This window comes from Podarcis filfolensis (assembly GCF_964270895.1).
Source record: "Podarcis filfolensis genome assembly, chromosome: 2".
Lineage (NCBI taxonomy): Eukaryota > Metazoa > Chordata > Lepidosauria > Squamata > Lacertidae > Podarcis > Podarcis filfolensis.
Window position 1 is genome coordinate 64,417,628 of NC_139605.1, and position 25,399 is coordinate 64,443,026.

The 25,399-nt window shown below is 44.1% G+C and overlaps 2 protein-coding genes across 6 annotated transcripts in view; one reads left to right on the plus strand and one right to left on the minus strand.

Moving 5' to 3' along the window:
- Nucleotides 1–11,242, minus strand: part of HNRNPAB (heterogeneous nuclear ribonucleoprotein A/B) — a 17,689-nt gene extending 6,447 nt beyond the window's left edge. The window contains exons 1-8 of one of the 3 annotated variants that reach the window (XM_083592737.1): nucleotides 11,191–11,242; nucleotides 8,231–8,296; nucleotides 6,318–6,503; nucleotides 3,600–3,950; nucleotides 3,118–3,462; nucleotides 1,038–1,206; nucleotides 793–951; nucleotides 1–132 (exon numbers count right to left, since the gene is read on the minus strand). In XM_083592737.1, coding sequence (XP_083448863.1) covers nucleotides 1–132; nucleotides 793–951; nucleotides 1,038–1,206; nucleotides 3,118–3,437 — 780 coding nt within the window. In that variant the 5' untranslated portion in view covers nucleotides 3,438–3,462; nucleotides 3,600–3,950; nucleotides 6,318–6,503; nucleotides 8,231–8,296; nucleotides 11,191–11,242. Of the gene's footprint in view, nucleotides 133–792; nucleotides 952–1,037; nucleotides 1,207–3,117; nucleotides 3,463–3,599; nucleotides 4,334–6,317; nucleotides 6,504–8,230; nucleotides 8,297–11,190 lie in introns of those variants that run through there. The other 2 variants (XM_083592735.1, XM_083592736.1) reach the window with 2 other exon arrangements.
- A 44-nt stretch (nucleotides 11,243–11,286) lies between these two features.
- NME5 (NME/NM23 family member 5) lies at nucleotides 11,287–22,091 on the plus strand. Of its 3 annotated transcripts, none has more exons than XM_083592793.1 (6): nucleotides 11,287–11,432; nucleotides 12,439–12,600; nucleotides 16,062–16,267; nucleotides 17,571–17,671; nucleotides 21,166–21,284; nucleotides 21,821–22,091. In XM_083592793.1, the coding sequence occupies exons 2-6, from the start codon at nucleotides 12,472–12,474 to the stop codon at nucleotides 21,899–21,901; spliced, it is 636 nt and encodes a 211-aa protein (XP_083448919.1). In that variant the 5' UTR covers nucleotides 11,287–11,432; nucleotides 12,439–12,471; the 3' UTR covers nucleotides 21,902–22,091. The 3 variants fall into 3 exon arrangements, with proteins under 3 accessions (XP_083448919.1, XP_083448920.1, XP_083448921.1); XM_083592794.1 differs by lacking the exon at nucleotides 11,287–11,432 and adding an exon at nucleotides 11,441–11,734; XM_083592795.1 differs by lacking the exon at nucleotides 11,287–11,432 and adding an exon at nucleotides 11,441–11,677.
- The last annotated feature ends 3,308 nt before the right edge of the window (nucleotides 22,092–25,399 follow it).

Sequence of the window (25,399 nt, forward strand, 5' to 3'; positions counted from 1 at the left end):
CTTGCTACCACTGACATTGTGGAATTTTTTCTCCAAAATCTTTTTCACTGGATCTTCTTCTTTAAAGGTGATGAACACAAACCCCCTTCTTTTATTGGTCTTTGGATCCATTGGTAGTTCAATTGCCTCAATCTAATGAAACATAATTTCCATTCAAAGTTTCATAAATTTCACTGCATTACTGTACCTTATAACCCCATCCTGCAAGTCTCAGATTTCAGTGTACAATTGCCCAGTGTTAAAGTAAGTTGAATTCAATGGTTAAGTTCTAAGATTTTATTGGAAGAAAGCAACAACTGGGTTTCATAAGCAAATGGTTAGTGCTTTATGAAACTATAATGGGGGGAGGCCTTTGGTCTACTGACTTGTCAAATTATTACATCCAAGGCTCAATCCCTCAGACTTAACAGTGTTTATCAGGAAAAGTTTTAAGATCCTAAAAAGCAGTATCATTTAAGACCGTATCAGTCAGTGTCAGATCTAGCTACTACAGTATGCAGTGATACATGGTTTTATGTAGGACTATCAGGGCATTTCCAATTCCCATATTTTTCCCAACTATGGGTTGGTTGAAAGACTGACATATCAGGTGCATGAATGTGTACATATCATGTAGCAGTCAATATGACTCTAGAGCCCAAAGTATACCCTATATTTCCAATTATGTAATTCTGAATCTGAAATTCTCATGTGAGAATAGGATGCTGGACTAGATGGGCCTTTGGTCTGTTTCAACATAATTCTTATTTTCTTAGTTCCTATTCTATTTAAACTCTTTCCCTGATTACACACCTCTCCAAACTCTCCAAAATATTCTCTGATTTTGTCTTCTGCTGCTTCTGGGTTAAGTCCACCAACAAATATTTTCTTCACAGGATCCTTTTTCATTGCCATTGCCTTTTTAGGATCAATCACTCGGCCATCCAATTTATGTTCTTTCTGTTCCAAAACCTACAAAGTAGTTTAATAAATCAGAATGAAACTGGCAGGATATACAAAAGTATTAAAATGTTAGGGCTTGAATCCTTTCAACTCACTTTGTCAACACTTGCTGCCTCTTTGAACAGAATGAATCCAAAACCTCTTGATCTGCCTGTGTTAGGATCCATCTTTATTGTGCAGTCAGTCACTTCACCAAATTTTGTAAAGTAGTCTTTCAAGTCTTTTTTGCTTGTATCCCAACTGAGACCACCAACAAACATTTTCCTGAAATAATGTTTAAATGTTAACTTTAATGCAGCAGCAAAATGGTATAGCCTAAGGTGCTTACAATTATGAAAGTCAGTGTCTTAACATGCAACATAAACAGGCAACTGATGTCATCAATTTCCTTTAAACTGTGACATTAAATCTCACTTCCCAAATATGCATTTAGATTTAACTACCAGAAAATAAGTACAAAGTGTTATATTAGAAGTTCAATTTCCTCCCAAATCAGTCTATTTCAGGTTTCAGCTGTCTGTAACAAAAACTAAATACAAGGTTAAAATACTATGCATGCTACACATTGATATTATAAGTGGAAAAAATATTGCAACTCATATTGTCATTTCTAGTCTCATCAAAACAGGTATAAATGAGTACCTGTTTTACTTTCTATGATTATTGCTCAATACTTCTAGTAACTTATGGACATGCTGCATACTCCTTTGACATTTCAAAAATCAAGCATGTAAAAGAAGCCTACCAAATTTGCGCATCATAACCTTTTTATGTTGATTTGAATGTCTTACATTACTGATACAACAGAAATAAGACTTAGCAGTTTCATTAAGCCACATATTGGGAATCACTACTCACAACACATTTCTTAACCGTTCCTAAGATGCGTCTCGTCATAGGAGCGTCACTCAAACAAGTTAGTCCCAAATGGTTAATAAAATGAAAAGAAATAAAAAGCATAGTCTTACAAAGTTAAAAAAGTATCAACTGACTGTTTACAGTCAGTGTTTATCCTACAGTTCAGGTAAGAGACCATGTGAAATTCTATTCAGCATTTGCTAAGCAGTCTGGAATATTGTTTACTTGTATCATAAAATTTGTGTTCTATTCCTAAAGGGAGAAAGAGTGTTACCTGGCAGCAGCAAAAAGTACTATGATGCTTTTTTAAAGCATAAATGTTTGTAAGCAATCTACTTTTATCAAATGCATTAAAAAAAACCCAAGATTAATATAGAAACTGCTTAGTTGTTTGATCAAGTTTTGTTTATACATTCACTGCTCCTGTTTCACAAAAAATGTTGCCCATTTAAGTATGAAAGCTTAAAAAGCATCTCCATTGCTGCAAAGCCAATAAAATAGCATGGAGCCAAGTGAAGGGGGTTTAGTTTGTCCAATTGCTTTTTAGGAGAGTCTCTCAACTGAAATCGCTAACGAAACATTAAATGGGGGTGGGGGGACGCGGGGCAGAACTGACGGTCAAATGTGGTCCAAGAATTGAAGGCAAACTGCTCAGTTTCACTTCAAGGAGGCTACTTTTTAAGATATCAAACTTCCTAAACAAGAACGCACCTATGGAAAGTGTCCCGCGCTTCACCCAACTACCGTCGACTTCCGTCAAGCGGCAAGAGGAAGCGAGTCAGTGTATTTGAGGAAAGCACGCAAGCAGGCGGGGGAGAAGGGGGCGGGGGATATGAGATATCTCTTCAAATTTTGTAGATCTGCAACCCTATTACGCGGTCCCTACACACCGCCAAGAGATCGCGCCAAAAAAAGCGCGCAAGGAAAAACTCGCCGCAGCTCCGAAAAGCAAAAAAAATGCGCCCAGCCCCTCCCCCACCACCACATGGCGCCAACAAAAGGCAGCTCCAGAACAAAGGAGGAGGTCCCGCCGTCGCAGCCCAGGCCCGGCTTATTGTGTGCTTCAGCCCCAAAAGCAAAGTCGCGAGGGAAGCGAAGCGCGCGCCCCCGCCCCGCTATAGCGCAACAGCTACCCTTTGTCCAAAAAAACCCACAATCAAACAAAAGCCCGCACCAAACAGGAAAAGGGCGCGCAGGGCTAAGGCGAAGCGACAGGGCCTCGGGCCTGTCATCCCGAGCATATTTCTACGGCCCGGCCCGCCTGACGCGACCAGAAAAATAAAGGTGAAGATAAAACTAGGAAGCAGCTCTGCTCACCCCGCATCCTCCTCGTTCTTGCTGGCGTTGATCTGGTCGCCTTCGGCTCCGTTCTGGCTCCCAGCGGCCTCCGCCGAAGCCTCCGACTGCCCCGCCGCCGCCTCTTCCTCCGTCGCCGCCGCCGCCGCCTCTTCCTCCTCCTCCTCTTCTTCCTCGGCTACGGCCACCGCCGCCAGCTCCTCTTCCTCCTCCTCCTCCAGCTGCTGGTCCGGCTGCTGCTCCTCATCGCCGCCGCTGGCGGAACCCTCGGCCGCTGCTGCCGCCGCCGCAGCCTCGTGCCCATTTTGGGTGGCGCCGAACTGGTGCTCCACCTCAGCCATGGTCGATGCTGCCGCTGCCTCGAACCTGCGCGAGCGACAACAACGGAAGTCCCCCGCCCTCCCGTCAGTGGGGCCTAGCAAGGGGAAGGAAGGCGCCTCTCCGGGTGCCCAAGCCGCCTCTCAACCACCCGCCTTCCCCTCTCGGGGGCTCTAGGAACTCACGTTTAAAGAGCCGCTCCCCTCACGATCTCAGGCGACCCCGCGATCCGGTTCCACTAGCCTCTTGCTGCCGTAGTCGTCAGCCGCTGCTCCGCCCCTCCCGCGCAGTTCCTGACGGACGAGCAGACACGGCAGTTCGGCGCTACCCGAAGGGGGAAAAGCACGTTCCCGCGCCGCTTCCTTTTATAGACTCCTCGGGGCCGCGCGGGCACCCTCCAGCAAGCCTCCCGCTCATTGGCCGAGCGCAGCAGGCACCCGCGTAGAAGGGCATTTCTCATACGTCGCGGGTAGGCCCATGCGCTCTCTTCACCTCCTACTCCTAGCTCTGCGGCCTGGCCTAGGCCTGCGGCTAGCCTGTGGGAATGTCGAAATAGAAACCTAAAGGCCTCACAGTTAAAAAGGCAGAGAGCGCGAAGGAGTCCTCCCCCTTCCCCTTGAGACCACCAATTCCCGTATGGGAGGAAGCACTATTAATCTCTCAACACAAATATCCCCGAATAAGCATAGCTGGTTGCTCTGAGGCACCGGCAGCGACCAGCCCCCACAGCCCCGAGCGGCGCCTCCCCATCGCATTTCCCCAGCAGGCCAAAACCGCCCGCTTCGCCGCCCAGAGCGGAAGCCTGAGGAATGGAGACGCCAGCTGCCCCCGTTCTCTCCCGCCCCCCACGCAAGGGAGCAACGGGGATCGGAGCGGCTGCTGTCACTCCGCTGTGCTCGCTCTCTGAATATGGCCCGGTGATTCGGGTGAGGCCCACTGCAGTGCCCAGAAGCACGAGGTCACTGCTACATAACCCTCCAACATTTCCCCGATGAAAACAGGGACGCCCTACTCCATAATGATAATTTAACTATTTATACCCCACACATCTTACTGAGTTTGCACCAGCCACTCTAGGCAGCTTCCAACATATATAAAAACATAATAAAACATTAAACATAAAAAAATCCTTCCCTGTACAGGATTGCCTTCAAACGGATCGGGGGTCAGATAATGCCATACCCTCCAACATTTCTCCGATGAAAATAGGGACATGCTAAGGAAAATTGGGGGGACGCAGGTGGCGCTGTGGGTAAAACCTCAGTGCCTAGGACTTGCTGATCATAAGGTCGGCAGTTCGAATCCCCGCGGCAGGGTGAGCTCCCATCGTTCGGTCCCAGCTCCTGCCCACCTAGCAGTTAGAAAGCACCCCTAGGTGCAAGTAGATAAATAGGTACCGCTTTATAGCGGGAAGGTAAACGGCGTTTCCGTGTGCGGTGCTGGTGCTGGCTCGCCAGCTGCAGCTTTGTCATGCTGGCCACGTGACCCGGAGGTGTCTGCGGACGGCGCCGGCTCCCGGCCTCTTGAGCGAGATGAGCACGCAACCCTAGAGTCGGACACAACTGGCCCGTACGGGCAGGGGTACCTTTACCTTTAAGGGAAAGTGGGGCATTCCGGGATCAAATCAGAAACCGGGACGGCTTCTCTGAATCAGGGATGTCCCTGGAAAATAAGGACACTTGGAGGGTCTGCTGCTAGGATGAGCCACTGCTGCTTCCTCCCCCCATGTCGCTGTGGGGATTGAGACTCCTCACCTGAGAACTAGACACGATGGGGGGGGGGCAAATGAGTGGATGCAGCTGTCTGATTCTAGCAAGCCACTTGGCTGCCCAAGCAGCAGAGGTAGCTGCAACTTGGATTAGCTTTCCTTGGCCTTTCGGGTTTATATCCTGTGAAGGAACACATCGAATAAAGAGGGGTAGTGGGGTCCTGAAGTGCCTTCTTTTCCCTTTCCATGCTGACAGGGCCATTCCTTTTTACATACACTACATTCTGTGCCACTAAGAGGGCAGAATACCCCTAAAGGCATGCACCCTTAGGTTAACACAAGCATTAATAAATCCAAAGAATTGGGGAATCCAATCTCAGCACAGTTGCCTCTCTAAGGAGCAGAATAAAGCATATCTTTATTCTAGGAATTTCCTCTTTGCCAGCATTATCAGCTATGTCACTCTATTATAAAATAATGTTTCTCTATGTTGGGAGATGGGGTGGCAAGACCTCCCAAATCCCTAGATTCAGTAAAAGGTGAGCAAACTGATAAATTATTTAATTTAGCAAGTTAACTTCCTCATGAGGCCAGGTTGGTGGTGGCTAGCCATGGGTGGGCCATTGAAGAAACAATGGTGCTGATATCCAGTCACTAGCCCTTCAAGGGAAGATAACTAAATTTGTGAACCAGTTGCAGAGGGTGTGATGTCATCACAGGAAAAAGTGCCTTTTGCAGCAGGATTTTGAAACTGAAGTTGCCACAGTGACAGGTGGCAATAGGCTGCACCAGGAGACCAGGAACAGAGGTGCTTGGCAAGGAACTGTATTGGCACCCCTTTCCCTGTCCCCTTGCACCCTTGGCATGGAGATGTTGACTGCCCAGAGCAGTGGAGGAACAGCCCAGGGAGTGCATGGTTGGGCAAGCAGACTCATGGCTACTCCGAACCAGAGTGGAGTGGTGTGATTTTAGCGCTAACATAGCCATTCCCTAGGTATGTCCCTGCTAGCATGGCTGGTTTCTGCCATGGACTCAAGCTTGCTGAAGTTGAGGAAGCAACAAAAGACACTCTTGAGGTGTAATGTTCTGCACCCTTCCATTGAAGGATTCAGGTTGTAAATATGTGTAAATAAACCGTAATTCATAATACACTATAGCCTCGGTTGTGCCTTAATTTTCTAAAGTAAACATAAACCCTGGTTAAGTGCCAGGATCTCTGGAATCTTGTGTACCGCTTGGCTGAGACTGAGGTAGCCTGCAACTATATATCTTGGCCCAGGATGTTGGTCTTCATCAGGCTTCGGTTTCATGCAATATTCAGGAAAATGGTTGATGAGTCTCTGTACAGCTTCCTTGGAGTGCGCTGTCAAGGCTGTGTCATCTGCAAACAACATCTCTTGGATAAGGACCTGCCACACTTTCATCTTGGCACGGAGACATGTCAGGTTGAGCAGACCCCCGTTGCTCCTTGATTGAAAGTACACCCCGTCTTCAGTCAAGCTGAAGGCATATGAGAGCACCAGGGAGAAGAATATGCCAAAGAGTGTTGAGGTGAGAACACAGCCCTGTTTCACACTGCTCTTTATAGGCAAGGCATCTGAGGATGAGCCATCATATTGGATGGTGCCACACATGTTCTCATTGAAGAAAACAATCATATTGTGAAGCTTAAGTGAGCGTTCTATCTTGTTGAGCAATGTGAAGTCCTTTTGACGTGAGTAGGTCAAATGTTACATATATAAAATGCTTTCACACATAACATGCTTATAGCCCGTATAAAACATTTTGAAGAGCACTTGGGCTCCGCTTTGAAAATAAACAAATAATTATTATTCTGCCTCAGAAAAGCTATTCTTATCCCTGTTTTATTTTTCTCACACCTCATAGCCTGCCCTGCCCTGTCCTCCTTTCCTGCTCTTATTTCCTTCAGTCAGCCTAACATCTTTCTCATAACATATTGTCTCCACAAAGCCAGAAACTACGCAGGACTCCAGGTTCTATTGATTTAGCCCTAAGGGGGAGGGGGGTGTCTCTGCTGCAAACAGCATCTGCAGCCATCAACTCAGCAAGACTTTCCTGTCTCCCACTTTTTCACAGGTAGGTGTCCTGCTGTGAGCAAATCTATATTTGCTGTAGAACTGGTAAGGAAGCAAAGAACAATGGACATGAAGAATGTGTGTATGCAAAGAATAGCACTTCAAAGAAATATTCCTGTTAGACTATTCTGAAATATGTGTAAGCACACAGGTACTTAGAATGTTAGTGCAAGGCAAGCTCATTCAGTTAAACTGCCTGATAGCTTCAAGCCCTTTTTTCTAAAAACCTGTCAAATTATAACAGGTTAGCTGGCTAGGGAAGAGGCAACTGGTTCTTTAGTGATACCAATTTTGGGGAAAGGGACAAAATGTTTTCACCTGACTGCAGTGGCTTTACATTCTCTCCAAAAATCAATGTCTCCCTGTGACTTGTATGGCCAAAATTAAAATTGAGCTTCAGATTGTGACAAATACTTTGCCAGTAGTATGCAATATGTCAATACTTGTTTTTATGGAGATAATCTGTGGCTGATGGGACAATAAATAACTTACTGGGAAATACGTTCCACTGAAATCAGTATCACTGCTGAGTAAACATAATTTGGAATAGTCTGTGAAACAATGGAATACATGGTATGCAGCTAACTGCTTATTAGATTAGTATAAATTAAGGCATCTGACAGATCAGTACGGAACATACCGTAGATGTCCCAACCACTTCCTGTTTCTTCTGGCTGCAAGGAGGAATTGTATAAATATCCTTGTGGGCCAAATGTTAGAGGATATGCCCTCTTGTAATGAGATGTACATTTAGATAATTTTCAATTGCTGGTAAGCAAGACCGCAATCCTATGCACATTTACTTGGAAGCAAGTTCAGTTGTATATTGAACTTGGGATTTACTTTTTGCAAAAGCAAAAAATTCTGAAGGCTACAATCCCTCATGCACAATTACTAGGGAGTAGCTCCCCTTGATCTTTATATAAGTTACTTTCAAGTACGGTAAGTATGTGCAAGTTTTGGGCTGTAACAGACAAATGACATGCTCAATATGCAGTCCTATGCCACTTACCTGGGAGTAAGCCCCATTGAACTCAGTTCTGAAGTTAGTGTGCCCAAGTGTGCAGCCTTTCGTTTGCTATTTAAACAAAAAATCAGTCCATCTTTCTAGCCTCAGCACTCTTGAAATGGATCTCAAAGTAAAAAAACAACAACAATCCAGTAATACCACAATGTTGTAGACAATAAACACACAGCACTTCGTTAAACTAATTGTCTCCCATAAGAGGCAGTAATGAACATCACCTTATTTGGTTTTAAAAGAGATTGAGACAAAGGCTATCAGTGGCTACCAGCCACAATAACTATGTTCTACCTCCACCGTTAGAGACAGAGTTGTAGAATTCTGAATACCAGTTGCTAGAAACTGCAGAGAGAGAGATACTGTGCTCAGATCCTGCTTGTGGCTTCCCACAGACATGTTCAACACCTTGCTTGTTGACCTGCAGGGTCCCTCAGGGTTCTGTTCTGTCCCCATACTATTTAACATTCACATGAAAATGCTAATGACACCCAGCTCCTAAATCCAAGGAAGCTGTCTTGGTTCTAAACTGGTGTCTGACATTAGTAATGGAATGGATGAAGGTGAACAAACTGCAACTTAGTCCAGATAAGACAGAAGTGCTATGGCCAGTTGGAAAACAGAACAAGGAATCCAGCATGTGCTGGATGGGAGTAACACTCCACCTGAAGTCACAGGTTTATAGTTTGGGCATGCTCCTGGACTCAGGCCTGAGCATGGACAAAACATGGTAAACAGATAAAACATAATTCAGCTAGAACTATCAGCATCTGGTATTCACAACAGGATAACTTATACACAGCTATAAGACAGAGATGGGACTGCAGAACATCTTCATTTGCTCTACTGAAAGGCCAGCAACTTTAGGCTCCCCCTTGCCTTGAGCTCTTTACATTCCAGCTGGTCACTACAAGAACTCTACAAAAGCAACTGTCCATCTCGCTGACTTGTCTACTCTGACTGACAGCATCTCTCCAGGGTTTGGCGCAGGGGCTTTTTCTAGCCCCACCTGAAGATGCTGGGGATTGAATTTGGGACCTCCCTGCATGCAAGAGAGATGCTCTACAACTGAGCTGTGGTGTTGTATAGAGTGGTCACTTATATGCAATGCCAAAAAAGAGGAATGAATAACCAAAAAGTACAAAAGAGGAACATATGTTCGCATTAAAATTGCATATACAGTACTAATTTATAGTAATAGATGCAAATTTAGAAATTTAAATTTAATTTAACTATAAATACAGCACATCTCACCATTGTGAGGAAGGCTATGATTAGAGCTGTGTGCCAGGTGATCTGACAGCTTATTCTGCTGTCCAAGTGCTAACTGTTGAACTGTTAATTTCCCTTTTTATGGCTCATTACACTAGGCTTGGACCGAACGCCACCTCAAAAAAAAAGACACCTTCAAATAGAGGACTGCCCTCCATTTGAAGGACACATGGCCACCATAATTCTGTAACAAAAAAGTGCCTAAACTTGCTTCCCTGCTCCCAGTGTCTCCTCCCTTTTCCTTTTGCTGTCAGACTGCAAGCCTGAGAGCAGGGACTCTTATTACTAATATTATTACTAATATTATGAACAGGTAGTATTTGATGATGATATTTTAACTGCTTTATTTTCCCATTTTCCATGGATTATTTTTTTTACGTGCACCACTTAGAAATGCAAATAAAATAATTAAGCCCCATATAAATGTATTGAATATTTTTAAAATGCAAACTGCTTTGGGGTCACTTGGTGATGAAAAGTGATATATAATTAATATGTTGTTCTGGCAGCCTTTTTTCAGCTGAAGAACAGGGTAAAAAAAAACTTTAAACAGACAGAAAGAAAACAAAGCTTAGGCTGCATACACACTAGGGACAAGGATCTATGCCATGCTTCCTCAACCTCGGCCTGCCAGATGTTTTGAGACTACAATTCCCATCATCCCTGACCTGCTAGCTAGGGATCATGGGAGTTGTAGGCCAAAGGTTGAGGAAGACTGATCTATGCTCACATTGTTTATAAAGTGCCATGTACATGGACTATTGTTGCTGCAGCTGTTAGGATCCTGAGGAACTGCCTTATACCGCATCAGATCATTGGGGCCATCTAGCTCAGTACTGTATTGACTACATTGATAGGCAGCACCTCTCCAGGGTCTGCAGGCAGGGATCTCTCCCAGCAGCCCTGCTTGGTCTGAACAGCAAGGACCTTTGCATACCGATGTTGCGGTTACCTATTTCATTATTATTTCACAAAAAGGACTTGCCGATCAGAAGGTCGGTGGTTTGAATCCCCGGGATGGGGTGAGCTCCCGTTGCTCGGTCCCAGCTCCTGCCCACCTAGCAGTTCGAAAGCACGTCAAAGTGCAAGTAGATAAATAGGTACCACTCCGTTGGGAAGGTAAACGGCGTTTCTGTGCGCTGCTTTGGTTCGCCAGAAGCAGCTTAGTCATGCTGGCCACATGACCCGGAAGCTGTACGCTGGCTCCCTCGGCCAATAAAGCGAGATAAGCGCCGCAATCCCAGAGTCGGTCACGACTGGACCTAATGGTCAGGGGTCCCTTTACCTTTGTATACTGACTGATTGTAGGGGGGGGGGGACTACCTGCAAGTGGTTTACCAAAAAATTATCACTACAACCATAATTTAAAACATGCAGAAAGCAATAGGTAAAGGTAAAGGGACCCCTGGCCATTAGGTCCAGTCGCGGACGACCCTGGGGTTGCAGCGCTCATCTCGCTTTATTGGCCGAGGGAGCAGCAGAATGGGCTAAAACAAATTAAAACCCATACAAATTTTCTAAACATCTGTGCAAACTTGTCTAAATAACGATGGCTTCGGAAAAGAACACATTGAAAAACCCTGGCAGGGAGTTTCAAAATGTCGGGGCCCCCACGCTAAACGATCGAGTTCTTACAAATGCGGCCGTACTAAACAGATACTGATCCCACTCGCCCAGACCTTCCATCCGTTACGGCCGGCCGGCCGCCCGTCGCTCCAACCACATTTGCCTGTCAAAGGAGAACGACGCAAACTGGCCTTGTCGGCCGCCGTAGGTGCTGGCTTTAGCTTGGGTTTCTTCCGTTGCCCGGCAACCGAGCCTGGGGTTCCTTGGGCTAATCAGTCAGCGCGTAGAGGGGACTCCTCGCGGGTCGGAGTGACGTCTGCGTGGAGGAGGAGGGACTCTGGGACCTCATAACGGGGTGAGATCATCCAGCTTGCTCATTTTGGCCCTCGGGGCAGGGTGACCAGAGGAGGGGCGGGTTGCTACCTTGTTCTCACAATGGACGGGTCCAGGCAGCTTGGAGGAGCAACGATGGGCGAGACGACCGCTAGGGGAAGAGGGGACAAAGGAGAGGGGGGGGGAGAGAGAGAGAGAATAAATCTTGCGCATCGTAACCGAGAAGTAGCCCCGCTCTGCCCCCAATATAGCGGGATTTATTCCCAAGTGAACATGCATAGGATTGGGTCTGGATCCACAATGGGCAGCTTGTTATGCACAGAGGCGAGTAAGATTGCAAGTTAACTGCTGGCGACCCCTTTTTTTGCAGCTCTGTAACTCGGCGAGGGGAGCCGGGTGGTCTCTGGCTGTTAAGCAGCTGCTCACAAAACCATTAAAAGAGCGGCAACATTGAGGCAGGAGCCCCAGACCTATTTTGCTGGGATTGAGCAGGGCTTGTTGTTGTTTAGTCGTTTAGTCGTGTCCGACTCTTCGTGACCCCATGGACCAGAGCATGCCAGGCACTCCTGTCTTTCACTGCCTCCCGCAGTTTGGTCAAACTCATGTTAGTAGCTTGGAGAACACTGTCCAACCATCTCGTCCTCTGTCGTCCCCTTCTCCTTGTGCCCTCAGTCTTTCCCAGCATCAGGGTCTTTTCCAGGGAGTCTTCTCTTCTCATGAGGTGGCCGAAGTATTGGAGTCTCAGCTTCAGGATCTGTCCTTCCAGTGAGCACTCAGGGCTGATTTCCTTAAGAATGGATCGGTTTGATCTTCTTGCAGTCCATGGGACTCTCAAGAGTCTCCTCCAGCAGGGCTTCCTTCCAAGTAAAATGCACACATAGGATTGGGTTGTGTGTTCAGACTGGTTGGTGGAGGAGAATGTAATTTTGGGAGTGCTGTAATTACCCTGAAGTGGCCAGATGAATATTAATTCACCCTCCTGGCTAGAGAGTAAAATGTAGTGGCCTTAACATATGTTATCATTTCAGTGAGAGAAGAGGACTTGGATTTTAATTGCCAAGATGCAGGCATTAATGCCCGATCCTCAGATTTATGTTGAAAGAACCCTGGCAATCATTAAACCAGATATCATCAATAAAGAAGAAGAAATAGAAGATATAATTCTCAGATCTGGATTCACCATTGTTCAGGTAACCTGAAAAGAAAGACGTTTCATGTAGTCAAGTGTAAATCAAAGTGTGTTTAAAATTAGCAAATCATATAATTACAAGGTCCTTGCCCTGATTCAAAATTATGCTTTTTATCTGCTAGTCAAGCAGTCTCTATAATCTCTATAATAAACAAATAGTTTTGTGTTCAAGTAGAACATTGTACACTTAGAATATGCTTTTGTTTATTTGTTTATTTGTTTATTCATATTATGTATTTATATCTTGCCTCCTAGGATATACCTTTGCAGGTGACTTATAAGCAACATCAGTGAAAATGTATTAATCAATAACAATGAAATATCAAAAGTCAGGATCCTTCCTGCGCAGTGGTAGGCAGCCCTGCCAGCTGGAGCCAGTACGGTGGTACCTTGGTTTAAGAACAGCTTAGTTTATGAACAACTTGGATTAAGAATGCTGCAAACCCAGAAGTAGGTGTTTTGGTTTGTGAACTTTGCCTTGGAAGCAGAACATGTTCCGCTTCCTGTTGAGTGTAAATTGAGTCCCCCACTGCTGTGAGAAAGCATGTCTTGATTTAAGAACACTTTGGTTTAAGAACAGACTTCCGGAATGGATTAAGTTCGTAAACCAAGGTACCACTGTACCTGGTTCTCTCCGCTACCTCCAGAGTTTTATGGTTTCTTCAAGGCAGTGACTTAAACAAATTGTTCAGATATAACAAACAGGTTATTGGCATCAGTTCTTTTTTTTAATACTGGATTTTCTGTAGAAATGACGAAACCAAATTAAATGGGTGTGTGTGCAAGATATGGGCTAGGACTTTGATATCACAGACATTGTTCAGATGCAGCAAAAAACATGCATGCACCCAGCAGCACCTATCCCACCATCAGCACCTGTCTAGAAGCAACCTTCATGCCAAATTAACATGCTTCTGTCTCACAGTACTCAAACTCAAAATAGGTGAACACCAGTTCAGACTCATTATACACCATCATTCACACACCATCATAACAAATATTTTTGTTGTTCAAATGTGTTGGCAGATGTTTGCTGTCGGCTAAGACTGCTAAAACTTAATGTTGCTTCCATAGGGGAAATACTGTATTGCAATAACAAACTAATGTTTGAAACTGGCCACTTGATGTCGCTATTGCACAGCTTAGTCTCATTTTAAGAAAAAACATGCGGTTTCAATTTTGCAAACAAGTAGTTAATCATTGTTCTTCCCAAAATATTTCTTCTTAGTATATTTCACTTGTTATACTAGCACAAAATTTGAACAGTAATATGCTTTATTACAAAGAAAACTTACCATGAGCCAAGAGAGCTGAGTTGAATTAATATGTTTGATTTGTATCAGATAATGTGAATATTGAGAATGGATTGACCCTTTCTGTAGAAAAACTGATGTTGGGAAAAACTCCAACCACAACTGCTTACAGATCCTCCTATGATATTAGATGAGACATAAGAAGCTGCCTTATGACGAGTTAGACCACTGGTCCACTTAGCTCAGAATTTTCAACACCAAGTGACAGTGGTTCTCCAGGGTTTCAGTCATGAGTGTCTTTTTTAACCCTACCTGGAGATGCCAAGGACTGAACCTTGCACTTTCACTGCGGAAAGCAGGTGCTCTATCTTTTAGAGGAAAAATAAAGAGATCTGGGTATCGTCATTCATCAACTTACTGGTGGCATTGGACTCCATATTTCCAAACAGGCTTACCAAATTGCCTCATATTGGCCTAATTTATACCAGCACCATGTGGCTTAGCTGCTTAGAAGTGCAACTGCATGAAACTTGCTGCAGGATAGTTGTATGAAGTAGGTCCACAAGTGCTTGAAAAAGAGAATTTGTGGTGATGTGATAAAATAGGGAAATTGCCACAACCTTGTAGGGAGCTGCTTCACAGAAATTGCTTTTCATGTGGAACAGCTTGTGTGGTTCAGGCCAAACGTAGTGAACATGAAAGGGAACCATGCAGGGATATGGCAGGGCAGAGGTGGGAATAATCCAGTCCTGTTGCCAAGGTCACCAGCACCCCATGATCAACATCAATAGTATTAAAGGCCCAAAACTGGATCATTGGTAATTCCTCCATTGAACTCCAGGTGGCGTCCATTGATCAAGATGTCAAGCACAGTCTTTTCTGCATTTTTCTTTCCTCCCTTGACTTTTGAGCCTAGGGCAGGCAGTGGCGTAGCGTGGGGGGTGCAGGGGGGGGCCGGCCGCACCGGGCGCAACATCTGGGGTTAGGGTTAGGGGGCGCAAATCCACGGGTTAGGGGGCGCAAATTACTTGCCTTGCCCCGGGTGCTGACAACCCACGCTACGCCACTGAGGGCAGGTATCAAGCTGTGTACTGTAGAAGTAGGGAAAGCAGGGCCTTTTGCTGCCTAGAGTAAGGACAAGAAAGCATCTGCTCCCCATTCCATGTACTGGCAACTGACTGGACTGGCAGCTGAATCTTACTTTCACAATTGTGAAGGGGTAGCATCTTCCCCAGCACTTCAGGCTAGTTTAGGGGGGCCATGCAGCAGGTTGCATAGCATACGCAGCTCTGTCAGAGGGGAATGGCTTGGGGTGAGGGAGCTTAGGATGAACAGCCAGGAGGCCACTGCTTCCCCTCATGTTGCCTGAGGTGGTCTCCTCACTTGTAGGCCTGGCTCTGGATAAGAGATTGCTGGAAATTAAAGACCAATGCTTGCCGCCATTTGTCTGTCTTGAGAGTGCGTCTCCAGGGTTGAAATCAAACTGCTGCATTAGCAGCATCCAAGTGACCTCCCTGGGGTGCCAGCCCGAGGTCCTGGGCTGCCCAGACAAGACCCCCTCTCAGCCTTGCTGATGTAGTCCAAAGGAAAGCAGAGCGCTATGTTTCGTATCAGCTTGGCTGCCGGAATTGCTGGAAAAAGACATACAAGGCACCATATCACCGTCTTAGAGTCTCCACTCTGGATTTCTCCCAAAGTTATAGCAAAAGGCAGCAGAGGTTTAGAATCAGAGTTTTCCTTTTCCTAGATGGGCTACCTTACCAGGTAGATGAGCCCTGACTTCCCTCTACAGCATGTGCAGAATCTGCCTTCTATATTGTTGTGTTAATCCCACCTGCTCAATCTGCCAGAGCCTGTCTTCACATGCAGGGGAAGTCCCTAACTCACCAAGGGTTTTTTGACCCATCAGTTGCTCTCACATGGATTAGCCAGCTAGTTGAAGCCATTTTCCATGATGTGGCAGTCGCATGTTGACAGTTTTTAGGAGCCACAGTGAGAGCTGAGTGCAAGGTGGGGACCAAAGGTGGACAAACTATCCCAGAAGAAACATGACGTGTCCCCCATGAGAAGTACTACCCCTCCGCTAGCACCCCATAAACCCAATACTTAAGTAATAAGATATGTTAATGCTAACTGTAGTGCTTTATTATCTTGGAACAATGGTTTTAAGGAGCTATTTCTCTTCCCCTCTTTCTCTTTCTTTTTTCAGAAACGAAAGCTCCAACTAAGCCCAGAGCAGTGTAGCAACTTCTATGTTGAACAATATGGAAAAATGTTCTTTCCTAACTTAACATCTTATATGAGTTCTGGACCTTTAGTTGCGATGGTTCTCGCTCGGCATAATGGTATCTCATATTGGAAAGACCTGCTTGGGCCCTCAAATACCATAGTAGCCAGGGAAAATTTTCCTGACAGGTAAAGTACACCATTCACAGGACTTACGAACCACCTACCCCCAAATAGTCCAGCTGAAGTTAATGGATGTAATATTTTCAGTGTTTTAACCACTCTTTTACAAAATGGGTGTAGGGTTGTGACAGTGAAGTTCGAAATAATTCACAAGGCCAGCTTATCACAAATTCATTTTTTAAGTTTTACAGGCAGAGCAAATCAAATTATGGGACTCCATCATGCATTGTGACCACTGACAAACTGCCAGCGCAAACACCACTACCTCCTAACCGTGTTAGTTGCTGGGGCCATAGCCAGGGGAAAGCCCCAAAGCTCAGTAGATGCCACAAACACGTGTCCATGGCATCCATAGCAATTCCACCAGCAGCCACCAATCTAAACACACCACCCAGCAAGCATGCCCGCCGTATCCAACACAACTGCCTCAATAGCAACACATACATGTCTCACGTGCTTCAGCGTGACACCATAAACAAAGCACATAGCCACAACAGGATTCCAAGAGCACCACACTCCCTGCGGCCATCCACACACCACCATTTGTGTTTATATCTATGCATTTGACACATGAAGGGTTTATATATCCAGGGTTTATGTGCCACTGTGCATTGATTGGCCACGGTGCTCTGCTGCATCCAAGGGCACTCCCATCCTATTGTCAGCAAGGGTGGGGTTGGTTATTCCCAAATCAGGCCTGCCCATTGTTTCCACTTCTGCCAGCCTTTTCATTGGCAAAAGATCCACCTAGTTTTGGCTTTGAGTGGGGCTTTGATGGGACCAAGCACACCTCTCCCCCTGCTTGCATACCCTTTCAGGGGCATTCTGCCAGGCAATTTGGCAACAGATGTAACCTCTGCCCATTGGGATGTCTGTACCAGGCAAATGGTTTTCTACTGGCAGAGGGAGGGGGTATTCTACAGGCATGGCTCCCCTCCATCAAGAACCTTGGTTCTATCGTATCCCAGCTGCCTCTCGACTTCCAGATCAAACATATTTAGCAAATTCAAGTCCAGGCATGTAAGGCCTAGATACAGTCAGCCCAACCAGTCTGTGCCACCTATACTTCTTCAATTTAGGATACATCTATAGGTTGATTGCTCTTGGAGAAAGGAGCAGAGTAATAATGGAGTGAAGTAGGAGAGGCAACCTTTATGTTATATACGTGACTTATTATTTTTATGCACATTTTTTTCAATTTAATAGACCAAGTTATTTTGTATATTAAAAAACCCAATTAAACATGTTAATTAGAAGTTTATTATTATATCAGTGACTGAATATATTAACACGTCTCTATGGTTTGTAGCTTAAGAGCAATTTATGGGACAGATGATTTAAGGAATGGACTTCATGGCAGTACCAGCTTTTCCTCAGCTGAAAGAGAGATCCGGTTCATGTTTCCTGAAGGTACATAATTATTGCCATCTAGAATTAGCATTATGTAGAGGAAAACAATCTGTTCTCTCCCTCCTTCCACACCTGCCTCATTCAAATATAGTCTACCTTTTAGCGCAGCTTGTTTCTCCCTCTGCACTGGTATGAGGACAGAGCTGGGATGGCGGTTTCACTCAGCGGTATATCGCTGGTGAAACAGCCACCGCTACACCTTGTTTTCCCCTCAGGGCGCTGGTGGCAGAGGGACTCAGGAGCGGCAGCGCTTTCACTCACAATATACTGGTGAGTGAAGCTGCCATCGCATTCTGCCCCTCATACCAGTCCCAGGCGATGTATCAATACATTGCCCAGGCCTAGCCACCAGTCAGGAGTGATGGAACCTGGAGTCCCACAGGGCCACAAGTTCCCCATTCCTTTGCAAAGCCATACTGCAAAATGATGTGCCTTGCTGAGTATGTGTGTCTGCCTGGGTTTTTTTTGTAAGCAAGCAAAGAATTATATTTGACCTTTTGTGGAAGAAGTAGCCAACATGTTGCTGAACTACACCTCCCATCATTCTTGACCTTTTGTCATGCTGGCTGGGGTTGATGGGAGTTGAAGTCCAACAACATCTGGAAGCCCTATATTGGCTTTGTCGGCTTTACAGCTTCAGATGGAAGCATTTTTGTAATTTCTGAGCTTCTCAAATCTGGTACGGTTTGTGTATGTTAGACAATATTTATGATTCAAGCATTTTTAAAAGATGTCCCATAGAATAGTAGAAGTCTTTCATGTGGCTGGCGCTAGCAACTCCCCTGGAGATAAAATACGTTTTCTCTTATAAATTGGATAGATTATATGTTAATCCTTCCCTTTGATACAAGTTCCAAAGTAGATAACCCCGATCAGCTTTGTCCTGTATCAACAGTGTGCTGAAGAATCAGCCCCTATGACTCCTTTAGCCTTAAGGTCTTTTAATAAGATAAACAAATCTAGGGTTTATCCATGTGCTGTGTTCATGCTACCTGAAGCTTTGCAGTTTTTGTTTAGATGAATGTTAACAACCAGATTTTCAGTTATTTTCACATTCAACAGGAAAACTATATTGAGGTTCTTGAAATGGCAGGATAGTGAGGAACTTCTCAGCCACAGTGCCTCGGTCTTGCCAGGATTCAGGCTCAGCTTATTTTTCCTCATCCATTTCACCGCTGTAATCAGGCAATGGCCCAGGGCCTGCAAGGCCTCTCCTGATTAAGATATTATGGAGAAATAGAGCTAAATATCATCATCATACTGATAACACCTTGCCCCCAAACTCCCAATGACCGCTCCCAATGGCTTCATGTAAATAATAAATGGCACTGGAGATAAGATAAACAGTAGAAAATGGAGCCCTCAAGGATTGGTATGGGGAACTGTGTTGTTATTTTATTCATAAACGAACTAGAGTTAGAGGTGAGCAGCAAGGTGCCAAGTTTGCTGATGATACCAAATTGTTTGGCATGGTTAAAACAGAAAGCCATCAAGAAGCACTGCAAAAGGAACTCTGCAAACTGAGTGAATGTGTGGTAAATGGCAAATGCAATTCAATGTAAACAAGTAATGCATATGGGGGGGGGGGGATTAATACCACATATAGATCATGGGGTCAGAAATGGTGGTGACTGACCAGGAGTGAGACCTTGGGAGTCATAGTGGATAGCTGAATTAAGATGTTGACCCAATGTGCATAGGAATATTAGAAAAGGGACTGAAAATAAAACTGCCTGTATGATAAAGCCATCATACAAATCTGTGGTATGATCACATCTGTACACTTCTAGTTGCCTTACCTCGAAAAGGATGCCATAGAACTGGAAAAGCTTCAGAAAGGGGCAGACAATTCAAGAGCCTGGAAAGCTTACAACATTTGAGGATTTAATGAGTTTAGAAAAAGGGTGGAACATGACAGAGGTGCATGGGATTATATGCGGTGTGGAGAAAGTAGATGGAGAGAAGTTTGTCCCACTCATAATACAAGAATTTGGGGTCCTCCAACAAAACAATGTTGAAAGATTCATGACAGATGAAATAAAGTCCTTCACACAGTACATAGTTAAACTATGGAATTCTCCCACAAGATGAAGCAGTGGCCACGAGCTTGGACAGCTCTGAAAAGATTAGACAAATTCACAGAGGTTAAAGTGATCAATGTCTACTAACCATGATGGCTATTGTCCTCCATTGTTGAAAGCAGTATGCCTCCAGTTTCTGGGGGTCACAAGGGAAGAGAATACGCTCACACTCAGGTCCTGCTGTGAGCTCCCATGGACATCTGGCTGGCAGTTGTGAGAACAGGATGCTAGACTTTGGTCTGATCCAGCAGGGCTCTTAGGATGGGCTCTTCTAATTCAGACATTACACTCCATGAGTATGAGGTCTACTTCCAGTCTTGTTATCTGAACAGAGTCTGGGGGCAGGGGAACATAATCTGAACCATTTGAAAGATCTCATATAGCCAGTGAGTACTAACTACTCCATAGTTAAAGCCATGGTTTTCCCAGTAGTGATGTATGGAAGTGAGAGCTGGACCATAAAGAAGGCTGATCGCTGAAGAATTGATGCTTTTGAATTATGGTGCTGGAGGAGACTCTTGAGAGTCCCATGGACTGCAAGAAGATCAAACCTCTCCATTCTGAAGGAAATCAGCCCTGAGTGCTGACTGGAAGGACAGATCGTGAAGCTGAGGCTCCAATACTTTGGCCACCTGATGAGAAGAGAAGACTCCCTGGAAAAGACCCTGATGTTGGGAAAGATGGAGGGCACAAGGAGAAGGGGACGACAGAGGACGAGATGGTTGGACAGTGTTTTCGAAGCTACAAACATGAGTCTGACCAAACTGCGGGAGGCAGGAGTGTCTGGCGTGCTCTGGTCCATGGGGTCACGAAGAGTCGGACACGACTAAACGACTAAATAACAACAACTAACTACACATTTATCATGTTAGAAACTGACCATCTGGAAATGCCTTCGTTCATTATCTAATGAATTAGAGGTGGCTTAGGATAGCTTTCCCCACCACTATCCCAAGGTCAGCTGTTATTATTTGTTTCTGTAGAACAACTTCATTATGTGATGAGCCAATGAATTCAGTAAAGTTTCGTGCTGAATGACATTGGGAGCAACACACTGTATCTGTTCTCTGCATTGTTTTGTGAGACATAAAGTAGCTTAATTGCTAATAACTATAGAGAACAAGCATAAAATAGGTTCAACATTTGAAGGTAATAGATTATATATTTTTATATCTGTGGGAGGAATTCAACATTGTGCTAAGTCGATTGCTCTGTCAGCACAAGCGTTTCTCCTTGCCTGGTGAAGTGATCTGCCCCCTCGGGCTATTCCAGAGCCACTTTGTGGAGCAGGGAAATAAGGAAGAAGTCTTCTTGTGCTAGCAGAAGTGCTTGCCACAGGTTTCCACTAGCAGGGCTCTTTAGCTGAATCTTGTTCAATACGTTGGCAGTAAAATATGTAATTCCTTTTCCTAGTGATTATTGAACCAATCCCAGTTGGGCAAGCTGCTAAGGATTACCTGAGCCTTTATGTCACCCCCACCCTGCTGAAAGGACTTACGGAACTGTGCAAGAGGAAACCAGCAGATCCTTTTGTATGTATCACAGTGACTGCCACTATCAAGCCTAGAACACAATTGATGGCTTCGGGTTGGTGTGGGGGGGACCTAATTCCACCCCGCTGCCTATGAGGGGTCAGCCCTTGTGGTATCAAGAATGGGAATGCAAAAGAAAAATTGACAGCAGATAAGAGCAGTACTTCTCTATCTGCATATTTAGTTTGGATCCATCAAGCCAGAATACCCATGATCAATTATTCTTTGCATGTAAGGAGCAGTCTAGACTGCCTGCCTCCTTCCTCAACTCCTCAGACAAACAGGTTCATTAAAAAAAACAAACCCAAAGGTGAGAATCATTGGAAGCAAAGTGTATTGGTTTTAAGAAGAGTTCCCCTTTTAAGAATCAGTTGAGGAAATGGGAATTATTTAGGGAAACTGGGTAAATTGGGTTCATTCTGAGTGACATTCGATATGCAGAGATGCAGGATTTGAATTCTTCCAATCAGCAAATCTTTTGTTCATATTGAAATGAAATTGAAGATAACCTGTTTCTTCATTATTTTCTTCTATAGACATGGCTGGCTGATTGGCTAATTGAACATAATCCCAACACACCTAAATTGCGACATAATGTGATAATAGAGGAACCTTAAGGAGGAAAAGTCAATTGCAAGATGTTGAAACTCTTGGGAGACTGTCAGTCAAAAACATAATTATTTAGATTTTGCCGACTACTGTCTTTTGCATTTCTTATTAATATTAACATGAAATAAACAGTTTGAAAATAGTATAGAAATATATCTATATTTGGAACTTGAATAAAGAACCATTTGTAGCAAACAATGGATGTCAAATAATGTAAAAGTTGGGTTAAAGTAAATTATCCACAATTGCTTTTGGGTTTGTGATCAGCTGAGAGGTGACTTCTTTTCATTTATACTGCTGTTAACCAGTTGTTGTTTCAATTTGTACAGCTCTTTGCAGATGTTACACTTGACCGACAATTTGTGCAATAACATCTTGAGTCCCAGTGTTTATTCAAAGTCAAATATGTTTATTCAAAGAAATAACAGAGCAGAGCTACTGCCCACCCCCTGCCCAATTTGTTGCTTTCCTCAAGGCATATGGTTGGCCACTGTGGAAAACAGGAGACTGTCCTAGATGGGCCCTTGATTGGACCCAGGAGAGCTCTTTCCACCCAAAGTAGTTCCTCTGTTTAATTTTAGTCTCTGATGACCTGCAAAAATCTAGAATTGTAAAACTTCAGGAATGACAACAATGGAAGATTCAATCAATTTTATGTAACACAAAAAAAGAACTATTCTAAAGATTTGAGCACATAGCTGCTGTTTATACACTTGCTTTAAAACAAATTATGTATATATCACAATATATTCAAGCCTCCTACACTAACTGTGCAGTAGACCTTGCACACAAACACTCTAACGACTATTTCCAACTGAAGTTTCTTATATATTTACACCAATCTAAAATATATGGGTTAAATCCAATTGTGCCCTTATACTCCCAGATCCAGGAAGACACCTTTGCTAATGAAATGGGGAGGTTGATGATTTTTCTTCAATTCCTCCTCCCCAATGAAGCCACCTGTGTCATCTTTATTGCTTTTTGGGACATCCCAATGTTTATTAATAGCCATAGATATAAGGAGGGCCCCTTACCTATTTAGAGCTTAGAGAGAGAGAGAGAGAGAGAGAGAGAATGAATGAATGATGAACGAACCAGGAATCTGTAAAAATGGTCTTCCATCTCCCATTAGTAGAGACGTCTGCTGAATCAGCCATGTCTGTAGGTATGGAACTCAAATAACATAATAAAAGCACCTAATTATAATGCACAAAGGAAACGACTCACAGTTTACATGAAATTTCCATCTCAGCCTAGGATAATAGGAGCAATAAGTCATGACCTTCACTGGAATCCAGTTCCTTTAAGTGATGCAACAAGAGAACATTCCTCGAGGTGTGACTTCTAATCACTATTTCATTATGATGGGAAAAGCTACACCCGATTAAATTAAGGCTTCTATGCAACTCAGAAAGCCTAAGGGGTCATCTCAACATCTGGACCTGGGGACTGTGGCTGTTAATTTGATTGCGTTTATTTATTAAATCACCCATTCATTCTTTTATCTATGTCCTGTTCCCCAAGGAGCTCAAAGCACTGTACATTTTATTATCAACCTGTGTAAAGAAGCCAAACTCAAGAAATTAAATTCCTAGGCTATAGTTATCAATAACACTCTCTGGAAAAAAATTAAATCCATTGACTCATTTAATAGCACTTATCTCCTGAGTTCCCGTACAGTAGTCATTAATCTTGGCCACCCTTTAGAGATTAGGATCCTAAATTGGCTAATCTTGACACACACCCCTTTAAGGATTAGAATTGCAGATTGGCCATTGCATTGTAATAAATTAATTGAGTAAAGTAGCTGACATGAAAGGAGCAGATTAAGGACACCAACTTTTCTGCTTTTCAAACCAAGGTTTGGAGAGTTGATGCTCTCTAGAGCCAAACTCAGAAGACTTTGGTTTTGTTGAACTTGCTGTTCCAGAGCAAGGAATATAAACTGCTTTATTCTACTGATGGGTGGCAGACCTAGAGAAGTGGGGAGTATAAGCTCTAGGTAGAGATGCTTTTGGCTACAAAGAGGGCTGAAGTGTCTGCCTACTAGTCTGAACATTTCACACCTGGCATTGTGTCTACGGCATGAGAATATTTTAGAAAACCATACTGAATCATTTTTGCACTTTGATGTTGTTTATTTGCAAATGTCAGTTCAAATACATAGAACATGCAGACCCTCACATAATGTCCAGTAGCAGCTTCGAGACCAACTAAGTTTGTTCTGGGTATAAGCTGCAAGGGTACAGAGAAAAGGGGAAACCCAGAAATTGCTGTTCTGTTAACAGAAAGAGAAATCCTCTTCCCTTGAAACAGGATCATAGTACTACAAATCATGCCTGTATATGTTCATATGTAGAGTGGCTTCCTCCAGTGTTCTGAGCTCTTTGTTACTGCCTCTTGACCAGAAAAGTATCCAGCCCCCTGGAGTCCCAAACACATCAGAGACGTGATTGATAAGTATTGCGTCCTAGAGAATGGCTGCTGACCAAATTGCTGTGGTACTACCCCCTGCTAGCTCATGATAGAGTGACACTACCATCAACTCAGAGGGAAGTCCCTTGTTGCTCTTCTCAGCATTGTGGCAGCAGTTAATGGCAAGTGGGCGGGAAGAACAGCTTGCAGACAAATGGGGGAATGATACCTCTCATCATGAGAACATTAAAGGGTTGAAAATGTCTCCAGTTTTATGGCATGAATTTCCCCCTTGCAGAATGGCAGTGTAAAAAAGATCTCCCGGGGTAGTAATTTCATGAAGGGTTACTGCATTGGACACAGAAAAAAATAGGCTGTAATCTGGTCTTTACTTACCTGGAAGTAATCCCATTACATTCAGTGGGTCTTGCTTCTTAGTAGATTGCACTGTTAAGGATGTACTCCTGTAAACATGTGGCGTAAAACCCCAATGTACTCAGTGGAACTCTCAGTAAATATGTAGAACTTCATATGTAGTTCAGATTATGTCTTGTGTCACATAAATGTTTGGCTTGAGTAACTTCAGTTATAAACTCCTCAAATCAAAGATATTACCCAAACCATTTGAGTTTTGAGTAAGCACAGAAGCAATGAAAGAAAAGCAACATTTCTGCAAAGTGTCAATCACATCCCATTGAGGTCAGCATCAAAAACGCCATCAATCTGAATAGAAATAGGATGCATCTGCTATATAGTGAATTCAGTTGTTGACTATTAGAAAATGGTAGGAAAACTACTGGTGGATTCAAGTTACAAGAAACGAGATTCCAACTAAACATTAGGAAGAACTTTCTGGCAATAAGAGCTGCTTGACAATGGAACAGACTCCCACGAAAGGTGATGGAATCTTCTTCCTTGGAGGTTTTTAAGCAGAGGTTGGATGGCCATCTGTCATGGATAATCTAGCTGAGATTGCAGGGGGTTGGACTAGATGACCCTCAGAATCCCTTCCAACTCTGCAAATCTATGATTCTATAGTGCATTCCTTTTTGTTTTATTTTAAATATATTTCTAGTGATGCATTTTGT

Excerpts from the sequence above, each read along its gene's own strand:
- NME5 (XM_083592793.1), top strand. The coding sequence starts at position 12,472 with ATGCAGGCATTAATGCCCGATCCTCAGATTTATGTTGAAAGAACCCTG. Across the intron at positions 12,601-16,061 it reads CTGGATTCACCATTGTTCAG|AAACGAAAGCTCCAACTAAG; the intron begins GTAACCTGAAAA and ends TTCTTTTTTCAG. Across the intron at positions 17,672-21,165 it reads CCGGTTCATGTTTCCTGAAG|TGATTATTGAACCAATCCCA; the intron begins GTACATAATTAT and ends TCCTTTTCCTAG.